The 11,623-nt window shown below is 53.9% G+C and overlaps 4 protein-coding genes across 4 annotated transcripts; 3 read left to right on the forward strand and 1 right to left on the reverse strand.

Moving 5' to 3' along the window:
- The first annotated feature begins 66 nt into the window (after positions 1 to 66).
- On the forward strand, positions 67 to 4,321 carry LY79DRAFT_565813 (GMP synthase). Its single transcript, XM_060558764.1, has 24 exons — positions 67 to 247; positions 740 to 887; positions 965 to 997; positions 1,050 to 1,106; positions 1,263 to 1,319; positions 1,385 to 1,585; positions 1,692 to 1,720; positions 1,769 to 1,933; positions 2,001 to 2,067; positions 2,129 to 2,284; positions 2,358 to 2,446; positions 2,503 to 2,508; positions 2,568 to 2,581; positions 2,631 to 2,652; positions 2,749 to 2,770; positions 2,875 to 2,912; positions 3,036 to 3,067; positions 3,253 to 3,310; positions 3,364 to 3,495; positions 3,547 to 3,557; positions 3,609 to 3,634; positions 3,731 to 3,816; positions 3,875 to 3,980; positions 4,075 to 4,321. Exons 1-24 carry the CDS (start codon positions 197 to 199, stop codon positions 4,092 to 4,094), a joined length of 1,626 nt encoding a protein of 541 aa, XP_060410041.1. The 5' UTR covers positions 67 to 196; the 3' UTR covers positions 4,095 to 4,321.
- Position 4,322: 1 nt separating this feature from the next.
- Positions 4,323 to 5,260, forward strand: LY79DRAFT_565823 (uncharacterized protein). Its single transcript, XM_060558765.1, has one exon. The coding sequence runs from the start codon at positions 4,531 to 4,533 to the stop codon at positions 5,170 to 5,172; it is 642 nt and encodes a 213-aa protein (XP_060410042.1). The 5' UTR covers positions 4,323 to 4,530; the 3' UTR covers positions 5,173 to 5,260.
- A 1,391-nt stretch (positions 5,261 to 6,651) lies between these two features.
- Positions 6,652 to 10,661, forward strand: LY79DRAFT_565830 (nitric oxide synthase). Its single transcript, XM_060558766.1, has 6 exons — positions 6,652 to 7,514; positions 7,567 to 7,667; positions 7,718 to 7,794; positions 7,845 to 8,158; positions 8,209 to 8,347; positions 8,402 to 10,661. Exons 1-6 carry the CDS (start codon positions 7,036 to 7,038, stop codon positions 10,466 to 10,468), a joined length of 3,177 nt encoding a protein of 1,058 aa, XP_060410043.1. The 5' UTR covers positions 6,652 to 7,035; the 3' UTR covers positions 10,469 to 10,661.
- Positions 10,662 to 10,921: 260 nt separating this feature from the next.
- LY79DRAFT_672874 (uncharacterized protein) lies at positions 10,922 to 11,410 on the reverse strand (the record flags this gene model as incomplete). Its single annotated transcript, XM_060564103.1, has 1 exon — positions 10,922 to 11,410. One exon carries the CDS (start codon positions 11,408 to 11,410, stop codon positions 10,922 to 10,924), a length of 489 nt encoding a protein of 162 aa, XP_060410044.1.
- Between the last annotated feature and the right edge of the window lie 213 nt (positions 11,411 to 11,623).

Consider the following 11,623-nt stretch of genomic DNA (forward strand, 5'->3'; position numbering starts at 1 on the left):
CGAGTAGAGATAAGATAAAGAAATTTGAGTGCCCCGCCCCCGCCATGCGTATCAGTTGCCATGTGGTGGTGCACCGGCGTTGCGATTGACTCTTACCAAACTTTTTTTTATATCTTTTTTCCCCGGCTGTCTCCTCCTTGCGCAAACTCGACAGCTCCGACACGCCCACGTATTCACATCCGGTCAAGCACAAAACATGGCCAGCATTACCGAAATGGAGGCTGAGGCCCCCCACAACAACTTCGACGTATGTAGTACCCATACCGAAAGTGGCCAGCCTAAATGGCCCTCCTGGGTTCACGATCTCTTGCTGCGCTGTCTCCCACCACCGTCACGATGCTACGACCAGCCCATGCCCCGAAGCTGCCTACGATATCCCCACGTATCTTTCTTCACAAAGTGAACAAGAATCATACAAGGAACTGGATATCAAATATCGCAGGAAAGACCGGGAAACAGACGTTGATCTGGCTATGGTCGCGTCCCGACACATGTGGTATCCATGCGCGGTATCTTCCAGTTGCATAGGCAGTTGGCCCACTACGACTGAACAAGATTACTATCAGACATCGCACAATACTCGCTACACTTAAAGTACGGTTCAAGCTTGGGCAGCTACGGGGCAAGCGGTATCAGGCGGTCCAGCGGCAGCGGGCAAAGCCATAAGCGGCGAATAGCACAGTCGCGATGGTAGTCGCTAAGAAATGAACGTATGGTTTGCTGACATTGACTGTCACAGACTATCCTCGTTCTCGACTTTGGTTCGCAGACGAGCCATCTCATCCTGAGACGCCTGCGTGCCCTCAAGGTGTACGCTGAGATGCTGCCATGCACCACGAAGCTGGCGGATCTCCCCTTCAAACCGAAGGGTATCGTGCTTTCCGGAGGTATGCGGCTTCTTAGGGCTTTCTCATGTTGTGATACGGCACCGGTACTATATCCTTAGCTTACTGACAATGAACAGGGCCCTCGTCCGTCTACGATCAGGGCGCGCCCCGTAAGGTTTCCCTCTTGTACACAGCGTGAAATTTGTACTGAATTGTTCTAAGATGTTGACCCTGCCGTCTTCGATCTCGGTGTCCCGATTCTGGGCATTTGGTATGATTGCCTTTGTCCTCGGCGGCGGTTATATGCTAATCCCGAGTCTCCAGCTACGGTTGCCAGGTAATATCCTTCTGCCCTCAGTGAGCCCTGCGATAGTAGGATGCGTTCACCTTACAGGCCTATGGAAGATTCCTTGCCAGAACATGGATTAATTGTAGTACAGGAGCTTGCTTGGAGGATGAACTCCGAGAACGTCGCCCGTGGCGCAGCCCGAGGTTCGTGAACCAGAAGAAACCTGCCAGGAAGGAACATGCCATCTGACTATTCGATTGCTGTGTAGAGTACGGTCACGCTGATGTTACCATCCACAACTCGGGCAATTCCCACACGGATCGCCTCTTCGCGGGTCTAGGAGAGACTATGCATGCCTACATGTCCCACTTCGACAAGCTCGTAAAGCTGCCTGAAGGCTTTGCGGTTATCGCGAGCACGAAGAACAGTGAATATGCCGCAATCGCCCATCAGACCAAGCCGATTTATGGTATGTCGCTAATATTAATGTGCCAAAATGGCTCGCCTTGACCTCTTGTCTTTGATCAAAACGACGCCATGGCAAACCACATCAACTAATCATAGACTCCTTATAGGCGTTCAATTTCACCCTGAGCTTGAACACGTAAGTGGAACTCTGACTCCGGTCGGACCAAAACTGACGTCGCCGCAGACGCCAAGAGGCAGTGAGATCCTTCGCAACTTCAGTGTCGACATTTGCGGAGCGCAACCCAACTGGGTTATGAGTGATTTTATCAAGAAGGAGATTGTCCGCATTAGACATCTTGTTGGCGATCGTGCCCAGGTTATCGGCGCCGTGAGCGGAGGAGTTGATTCCGTAAGTTATCCCTTATCTTCTTTGGAGCACAGTCGAGATTAGGGATTAAAGCTGACTTGATAAACAGACCGTCGCTGCTAAGCTCATGAAGGAAGCAATTGGCGATCGCTTCCATGCGATCCTGGTCGACAACGGTTAGCAACTTACGCCTCAACGCAGTCAGACAAGAGGGGAATACTGATATGCTACATGTAGGGGTTATGCGTCTCAACGAGTGCGAGCAGGTGAAGGAGACACTCCAGAAGCACCTCGGCATCAACCTGACAGTTGTTGATGGAGCTGAACTGTTCCTTAGTCGTCTCAAGGGCGTCACAGAGCCGGAGAAGAAGCGCAAAATCATTGGTGGAACATGTATGCTCATCCCTCGGGCTCTCTAGTTGGCTGGTCTCCAAGCCATTATTACAATTGCTCTAACGCGAAGCAGTCATCGATCTATTCGAGAAGGAGGCACTCCGTATCGAGAAGGAGGCAGAGAACACTCCCAATGCCGGCGCGGTCGAGTGGTTCCTTCAGGTACGTCTGATCCATCCTCCTTCATCATGGACTCTTAACTGACTCGTACGTTCCAGGGCACTGTGAGTGACTGTGGGCCAGACATAGGCTTTGGCAACGATGCTGACTTTGGGGTGTGCAGCTTTACCCCGATGTGTAAGTCCGACCCTGACACAAACGTGCTTCAGAGCTGACCATGGTTTAGTATCGAGTCGCTTTCGTTCAAGGTGCGTGGAACCGATGCATTGGCCCGACGAGGGTCTGGGATGCGCTTTCTTTTTCTCTCCTTGGATTTTGCAGATGACTGACTTTTGACTTCACAGGGCCCCAGCGCAACCATCAAGAGTATGGCTTCCTAGCTGCCGATGTCCCCGAGAGGTCTAGCTCTGATTCGAAGACCTCGTCGCAAACCCTAAACATGCAAGGATAGCCGCTGACTCTAGAAACAGCCCATCACAATGTTGGAGGTCTTCCCGACACGCTCAAGGTACGTTGGAAATTGACGGTGTAGCTTAGGGAGATGTCGCCGGAAGGACATGCATGCCCACGGCTCCTTTTCTCAACTATTACTTTGAATGCTCGGAAGGGAAGCAACTGACGCCGTTTGCAGTTGAAACTCATTGAGCCATTGCGGGAACTTTTGTAAGTAAAATCGGCTTGACCCCTTACACACATCAGTGTGCCATGGCCATGCGGTGGTCAATTTGCCAGCGCAAGAGGCAACAGGTAGCGGCGCCGAATCCTCTCGGCTTCATGATTCCGCCCAGGGCCAGGACTTGGCCCGTTCCCTGCATCTTATTGCTGAAATCAGCTAACCGTATGATTAGCAAGGATGAAGTCCGAAGTTTCGGCAGGGAGCTTGGTATCCACGACGATCTCATCATGGTATGAAACAATATTCAAAGATGGTTGCACCATTATCTAACAAGTTCAACAAGCGACACCCTTTCCCGGGCCCCGGGATCGCCATCAGAATTCTTGGGGAGGTCACACCGGAGCGCGTGGCAATTGCCCGAGCTGCTGACAACATCTTCATTTCGATGATCAAGGAAGCTGGCATCTACGACCAGGTAAGTGTGCACAATAACAAGTCTCTTGAGCAACGATTAACTATTCTATAGATGTCCCAAAGGTATGAAGTCACTTTCTAGGATTTGAGGATGCTCTAAACTAACGTTCGAAGCTATGCTGGCCTGGATACCAACAGAGGTATGTCATAATTCAAAGTCAACCTATTTTAACACCGTTCTAGGCCGACCGATGGAGTTTGCTTTGAGGCCATGTACTAACTACTGTGTTTTATAGCCGTGGGTGTGCAGGGTGACGCCAGAGTCTATGGCTACATTGTCATTCTCCGCGCTGTGCAGACTGCAGACTTCATGAGTTGCGAGGTAAGATCATTCACGCCGAAGTGAAGGGTTGGAGTCCACAGACTAACAGCACGCGTAGCCTTTTGAATTCGACTTCAACCTCCTGAAGAAGATCTCGACACGCATCGTCAACGAGGTTGAGGGTGTCTCGCGTGTCGTTTACGACATTACCAGCAAGCCGCCCGGTAAGCCTATCGATTTCCGCCCTCGAGACCCCATCGGCGGGCCGTATGCCTACGTGCACGTACGTGGAACACGAATCTAACCTCGCTTTTGTAGGAACAATTGAGCTCGAATAGAACATATTTAGACCATATAAAGCATGTAGTCGCATTTAGAAACGACAAACAACAGGCCAAGGTGGTGGTACGGAGAACCAAGGCGGCCTGTTGGGGAATGTCCGTTGAGAATAGATTTCGTTTCGCACCAACCACACATTTCGTGGACCTGTCTTTTAAGCCCAATATTAGGTTTGCCTCATCTCTTATGTTGCTTTCTTCACATTTCCCGGATACGTAACTGCATCGGACCTTTCTTCAGTCAAGGGCGACGGAAGGACACATTGGTCTCAACTATCGCCTCAAACAAGAAACGGCACTGCAAACCAGGCTCAGCAGCTCGGCAATGACACTATTCACGCGCTGTGTAATGTGACGCAGAGACCCGAGCTTGTCGATCTTTTGAGCACGCACAGCACAATGCTAATATGGAGCAGGCCTGTTTGCCAATACCCGAATGCGTAGATGTCCGGCTCAAGCCGATAAAGGTCCTGACAGCGAACTCTCCCGTGCGCTAATATGCCGCTGTGAGGAGGAGAGCCATCCTGCCGGAACCGCCATAATCGCCGCAGGCCTACCTATGACATGGAGGGTGTCAATCCATACCGGAAAGAAGTCCTTCCAGCCTTGGCGCCATCGCGATCGGGTGCGAAAGCTCCCTCCCTCATCAACGCAGCAAAAGAGCACAAAACTGCACAGCCGACGGATGCTGACGGCGGCTCCCCCTGCTATCAACCGAAACGCGCGGCAGCTTAGGGTTAGGCAGACAGCTAGCAAGCAGGGCAGCATCTCCTTTGGGTCGCCGGGCTGCGGTATTTTGCGCTATAGCGCACCAGTGTGCCGTCTGCCAAGCTCGGGATTGACAGATCCCATGCGGGCGGCGCCAGTCTCTTGGTCTTTGCGCTGTGCCACCGCCTTGACACTTTGCTACAGAGGGTTTCATTCAATCTCGATGTCGAACACAGGAAACGACCTCCGCGACCCAAGGTCGATTCTGACGGGCGCTTGCATCCCGAACCATATTCACTCTCTGTACGAAAGGCGCCCTAGTTTGGCCGCTGGCCGTAGTGGTTCACACGACGCCGTTGCGGAAAGTTGACGGAAAGTTGAGGCGAGTGTAAAGTTGAGGCGAGTGTAAAGTTGAGGCGAGTGTAAATTTGAGGCGAGTGTAAAGTTGAGGCGAGTGTTGTTCTTTCAAGCCCGCCGTGCTTTCAGCCCATTCTCAGCCTCTCGGGCTCGGAGTGCGGGTGGGGGATGTCAAGAAACTCGCGCGATCGCGATGTCTTTTCTCGATTCTTCGATAACCCGTTCCGCGTCACACCTCAAGGTCTTCCAGGCCGACGCCTTCTATGCTCTTCGTGTACCAATTGCCTCCCTCGTGCTCCCCTCCTCTTTATAATGACTCGAAATAGGAGACATCCGCCACGGGCTGGTCCATGGAACATTCCATGACGCGTTTCGTCGCACGCCGAATCACTAGTCCGACGACACCACTGGGAATAGCATCACAAGGACTCCGGCTGTCGCGATCGAGATCTACCTTTTCCCCCTTCCCGGTGTCTAAGGCGGCGATGGCGTCGGTTGCCACGCGAGTTGCTGCGTCAAGATTTCCGCGGCAGGGGCATTGGCAATGATTCACGCTATATTCCAGATCCCCCCATTGGCCAGGCTTTCGAGTGGCTCTAGATGCAGTTGTAGATTCTGTTCTAGATGCGTCCACGTCTAGCGTCGAGTTGCTGACACAGCGACGAGTTCGTTATCTAAACGCAGCTGAACTTGAACGTGGTCCGGGAAATACAGCCTCTTGCATCTGTGCCACCCAATCAAAGTCTATGCCAGACAACCCCAAACGCAGCTGTGTCGTATTGTAGTCAGTCACCGTTGCATTTTGTTGTCAGATTCGTGTTGTTTCCTAAACAGTCCTCGCAGCCATGCTTCTCCAAGTAACGTTGGCATCATCCAAATTCCCCTCGGCAACTAGCTAGACTTATTGGGAAACCAAATAGTCCAACGGTTTTATGCCGTAAGTCTCTTTGGTTGAGGAAGCCCGTTGTTTGAAGGTAACCGGGCGGATGGCCGTGCATTGCATCGTTCAAGTGGAGTGCAGCAAACCCAGCCTCGTCAGTTCGGCCAGCCACTATCATCGGTCCCGAGGGGCTGGCCTTTCAAAAGTGACAGGTTGCAGAGTCAGCGCTAGGGCGTTCTTCTGCCGTCATTTCCCGCATTGCAATAGTCCATGCCCCGGTTGCTGCTCCTCCTAGACGGTTCGTGATGGCGGTTATTGACATGGCGGTGGCTAAATGGGCAACCCCTTACTGGGGGGCTGACAACACCCCAGCAGCAAAGTTGCACCGGGTGCTTGAGACAGCGTGTGCCACCCAACTCAGTTCCAAGATGATTGCGGCCTATCAACATCAGGCCTGCGGCTAGCTGGTGGGAAACATCCTTAGGGTGAGAATGTGAAAGGGGTGCGGCGGGGTGTTTGTCCATGTGGCTCAGAGCAAAAGGACGTCCGTCTGTGTCCAATATCAGACGGTGATGTAGGTAGGAACAATGAGGGCACCGGCAGTCAGGGTAAGCTCAGCATTGGCCTAGCCATCATCCTATGATTTCGGTCAGGAACCCGTCATACTCTTTATCTCCCCCCCCTGGGTCTCTCTTATAAGGTTGGTTTCGTCCTCTCTTTTCTTGTCCAAATCGTTTGGGAATCACCGTTATCGCGCAAACCTAGTCATTCGCTTTCATCACCAATTTCAACAATCATCCAATCTGGCCCGCCCTTGCAACCGACCGGACTCTCCAATCTACTGCAGAGCTTATTGCTCATCGTCCAATTCTACATATGCCTCGGAGTTCGCTGGTCCTTCAAAGTCTGGGGGGGAAGTAGTATATGATAGTCCCTGTTGATCTCCTTTCAAGTCTCTCCATATACACACCATCGATAACTTGACATATCGCGGACATGGCTTGCCCATTCCTTCAGAGCACCCTCGCGGTGCCGCCGCGGCAAACCTCGGTGGAGCAAGAGTTCGCCAAAATCCGTTCACGATACCCGTCTCTGTCGTCAACAGGCTGCACTGCGCGGTTCTGTCAGTCTGGGCGGATGACGCACATTGATGAAGAGCGCGTGGGCCGGAACCAGTCATACGCCCAGGTCCGCGAGGATGCTCTCGACTTCTTGCAGCAGATGCATAAAGATGGCCTTATAAACACCGAGAAGCTTCACCACCGTGCACATGAGGTCCTCCAAGAGATTCAAAAGAACTCAGCGGAGGGCAAGTTTATATCCTCCGAGTGCGGGCCGGAGACGGCGCCGGTGACGACCGTTGGACTCGTCGGTGGCCTCTGGACGCAGACGTTCGAAGAGCTTGAGTTTGGCCTGCGTATGGCGTGGAAACATGCCCGGAAATGCATCATGCGTTCTGAATACGGCAACCTCAGGTACTTGCAAGTCTACCATAGCAATGAAACAATACTAATTCATACACGCCAGATTGTGCGACTTGAGACATGTCCGGACAAGCAAGAAAATGGCCGAGACTTTGATCGAGAACCTGAGAGTAGCATACAACTCTGGCGAAATCAACCCCACAGGTATGTGAGTTACTGTTGGTTGTGAGCTCGTTCTGACAGTCTGAGTGTAGTCTTCGTCTTCCCTCCACGAGACATCAACAGCCGTGGGCCCATGATCTGGAACTCACAACTGCTAGCATTCGCGGCTGTAAGTCCTTCCCTCCGTCACTGCTTTTTACGCACGCTAATCTTTCCAAGTACGAGCAATCCAACGGCGAAATCCTCGGCGACCCCGCCAACCTCGAACTGACCAACGCTATCATTGAACTCGGTTGGACACCGCCGCGCTTCCGCTCCCAATGGGACCTCCTGCCCCTCGTCACGATGGCGGAGGGCGAAGAGCCCGTCATCACAGAGCTGCCCAAGGACGCGTTCCCGCTGGTACACATCCGCCATCCCAAGCACCCCGAGCTCGAGACTCTTGGCCTGCGTTGGGTTCCCGCGCCGGCACTGAGCCGTCTTGGCTTCACCATTGGCGGCGTTCAATACACCGCAACGCCCTTTATTGGATGGTGAGCTGAAAGCCTTCCCTTTTGTCTGGACTCTTGCTGATTTAATGCAGGTTCATGGATGCTGAGATTGGCGTCCGTAATTTGGCGGATTCCTTCCGGTACAACGCGCTTCCTCAGGTTGCCAAGGCCATTGGCTTGGTCGACGGGGACGTGGACGACCTACCAGACTATGAACGTCTGGCTGTGTTGGTAAGCTTTACTGACGCTCACTTCTTTTGAACCTCTTGGCTTACAATATCACAGTCCCGAGCCCAGTTGGAGCTCAACTACGCCACGTACTGGTCCTTCGCCCAGGCCGGCGTCAGGATGTCAGACTCCCTCGGCGCCGCGGAGCAATTTGCCCAGTTCGACGACGAGCACCTCATGAACAACGGTTTCCGCCTCCCCTCGGATCCGTACTGGCTGGCCCCTCCCCAAGGCTCCATCATTCCCATCTGGCATCGCGGCGGTTCTCCTAACTACCAGCCAAAACCGTTAATCTGCCGTCATGCCCAAGATCCCATCAAAGCCTGGCGCCGCGAACGACAAGCACGCGCAACACGAACTCGCGATTCTTTGCAAAAGAAGCTCGACATTTTCGTCCCGTCTATCTCCCTGACTCGGCCCGCCACACCCGTCTCCCCCTTCGGTACCGCGTCGACATCTTTCCTACCCGTCCGCCCATCCTCGCAGGCAACTAGGCCGTCGACGCCGCTGACGCCGTTGACTCCCCGCGGGCCCGGGCGCAGAATCTACATCGGATTCTGCAGCTCGGGCAATGTCGCAATCAAGCTCTGCAAGAGGCTGTGCGTGCAGCTGCAGCACGCGTGCGACGCCAACCCAAAGTTGGGCTCCGTCGTCGTGCCGTGCACGCTCAATGCCCTCCCCATCTCCATGGTCGAGGCCAACGACGTGCTGGTCATCGTTGCCAGCACGACTGGTCGCGGCGAGATCCCACAGAATGGCAAGGCCTTCGCGGACGCGTTGGCGAGGAGCCCCAAGGCGATCGCGTGTCGCTACGCCATCTTTGCCAACGGGTCGCTGGAGTACCCCGATACGTACAATCAGGCCGCAATGGACATTGAGGAGCTGCTGAGTAGAGGCGAGGGGCAGAGGCTCATTGGCATGCGCGAAGCCGACACCAGCACCGAGAACCCTCCATGGCCCGTCCTCGGCCAGTTTTTTGACCAGGTCCTAGCCGCCCTGCAGAGATCGAGCTTAGGAGGAGCCGACAGTGACGCTGACGACGCGCAGTGGACCGCTCGGCCGGTCAGACCTTTTGACACCAGGCCTTGGTTTCAGGCCAAAGTTGTTGGACAGCCTGTTTTGGGGGCGACTGCGGACGGCATGAAGAGGGTCACTCTTGACTTGGGCGATCGCGAGTATCCGACCATGGGCAGCGTTTGGATTTTGCCGCCCAACTCGAGGAACAAGGTGTCGAGCGTTCTTGGGGCCCTCGGCCTGCAGGCTGACGAGCGCTTAACCCTCCCTGGTGAGCCTACCGTTGGGGACTTCTTCCAGCGCTTCGCCGATCTGGAGCGTCCTTTCAAGTCTACCGAATGGGCTAATGGACTGTCGTTGTCGCGGCCGGAGACTCTGGCCAAGGCAGCCATTGAAGATGTGGTTCACCAAATACCAGCAGACTGGAGGCGGTCAGTGACGCTGGACGGCCTTTGCAGCGCCATGCCGACGATCCAACCAAGAGAATATTCAATCGCCTCTGATGGGTCGCAAACTAAACACAAAGACGGGAACACCATGGATCTCCTTGTCCAGCACCATCCCAGCGGCAGGTTTTCAGACAGGTACCTCAACTGCTTTGAGACGTTCGGGGCCGTATCCTGCAAGATCCGCCCGTCGTCCCACTTGCAGAACATCGCCGAAAACCAAGACAGGCCAATGATCATATTCACGACCGGGTCCGGCATGGCGCCCGTTCGCGGACTACTGCAGAACCGCCTCCAACGGCTGCGTTCCTCTGACGAAGAATCCGCAAAGGGCCCCACGATCAGCCTCTTCGCAGGCTTCAAGGCCCCGGACGAAGAAATCGTGCGCGAGGCGGTTCAAGAAGCCGACGAGGCGGGCATCTTTGACGTGCTGAGGCTCGTGGGCAGTAATAAGGAGAAGAGGAGGGCGCAAGACGCGATGCTCGACGAGGGCGTGCGGGAGAAGCTTGCGAAGAACATTGAAGAAGGCGCGCTTGTCTTTGCGTGCGCGCGGCCGAGGGCCGTGGACGATTTCCTGAACAATCTGAGCAAGGTATTGGGACGGGATGCTAGGGAGGTGCTGGGCGACCGGTTCATTGCGGATGTTTACCAGCCTGCGACTTAATCACGTCTCTATTTTCGTTTCTCCTTTTTTCTTTTTCCTTCACTTCTTCAACTGCAGGATTATAGACTCGGCAGTAACTAGGATTTTTAGAAAGCGAGGCGTTGGAGGGCATTATGGTTGTTTAGGAGTTGTTACGCCCGGTCATCAATATGATGAATTTGTACAAATAACGAATTCTATCACTTATTATCGCATAGACTTGGTCTTTGATGGTATCGACTTACACAATTCTTTCGCAAATGGTGTTGAGGAAGTTGTCAAGTTCACCGGCTAAAAGTATCGTGGCAGGGATAGCTAACTATCAACATCACGATTCGTAATTGCCAGTAGGGTATTCCATGTTTGGAATTGCCGTCTAGGCAGCTTCATTATTTTACATCATGATCATAAGTATTCGACCATCCAACCATGGTATCGCTTCTTTCTCCTTTCCGTATCCAAATTCTTTCGCATTCAAAACTTATCAGGGTGTTCCGCTTCGGCAGAAGACTTCGTCACGCTCTTGGGCGGGACGTTGCCCTCGGCAGAGATGCTGTCCGGCACGTCCTCGGGGATGTAGTAGTCGGAGCCAGGGAATTTGTTGCCGCCGACGCCCGGGGGGTTGGTGCCGACGTTGTTCCGCACGGCGGCCTCACCGTGCAGCAGAACGTCCTTCTTGCGGTATGGGTCGCCCAGCGGCGAGATATTCTCGGCCGGCACGACGTCGTCGTCATCGTAGGCCGGGTCCTTGGGCGGCTGCTCCGGCGTGTACGCGACGTTGTAAGCGTGATCGCCCTGCACCTTCACAGAGGCGCCGGGGAAGCGCTTCTCGGTCTGGACGGTATCAACGCCGGCGTCGTCGTTACCCTGGCGGCGGGCGGCGCCCGTCTTGGCCTGGTAGGTGTTTACATCGAGCTGAGCCTGAGCGGCGGCCTCCATAAGCTGCTCCTTTGAGGGTGCCATTTTGTGCTGTAATTGTCGTGTGACGTGTAAGGTGCGGCGTGTAAGTGGTGGTGTAAGCGAAGTGATAAAACCCTTGGGATGAGTCTAGATGGATTGACAAATGTGTTTAAGTGCTGTTTGATACCGATGGGATAGAAGAACGGTTACTGACTGCTCGGAACCATCAACTTTTGTAGTCGTCGTTGACTCTCATCCAGCCTCGCCATCTCAGCT

Source organism: Colletotrichum navitas (genome assembly GCF_030913465.1).
Source record: "Colletotrichum navitas strain CBS 125086 chromosome Unknown LY79scaffold_74, whole genome shotgun sequence".
NCBI classification, from domain to species: Eukaryota; Fungi; Ascomycota; class Sordariomycetes; order Glomerellales; family Glomerellaceae; genus Colletotrichum; species Colletotrichum navitas.

Bases quoted from the DNA above. Each gene is read 5' to 3' on its own strand.
- LY79DRAFT_565813 (XM_060558764.1), top strand. From the start codon at position 197: ATGGCCAGCATTACCGAAATGGAGGCTGAGGCCCCCCACAACAACTTC. The intron at 248-739 runs GTATGTAGTACC...TGACTGTCACAG, and splicing joins CCCCCCACAACAACTTCGAC to ACTATCCTCGTTCTCGACTT. The intron at 3,635-3,730 runs GTATGTCATAAT...TGTGTTTTATAG, and splicing joins TGGCCTGGATACCAACAGAG to CCGTGGGTGTGCAGGGTGAC.
- LY79DRAFT_565823 (XM_060558765.1), top strand. From the start codon at position 4,531: ATGCGTAGATGTCCGGCTCAAGCCGATAAAGGTCCTGACAGCGAACTC.
- LY79DRAFT_565830 (XM_060558766.1), top strand. From the start codon at position 7,036: ATGGCTTGCCCATTCCTTCAGAGCACCCTCGCGGTGCCGCCGCGGCAA. The intron at 7,795-7,844 runs GTAAGTCCTTCC...AATCTTTCCAAG, and splicing joins AACTGCTAGCATTCGCGGCT to TACGAGCAATCCAACGGCGA. The intron at 8,348-8,401 runs GTAAGCTTTACT...ACAATATCACAG, and splicing joins ATGAACGTCTGGCTGTGTTG to TCCCGAGCCCAGTTGGAGCT.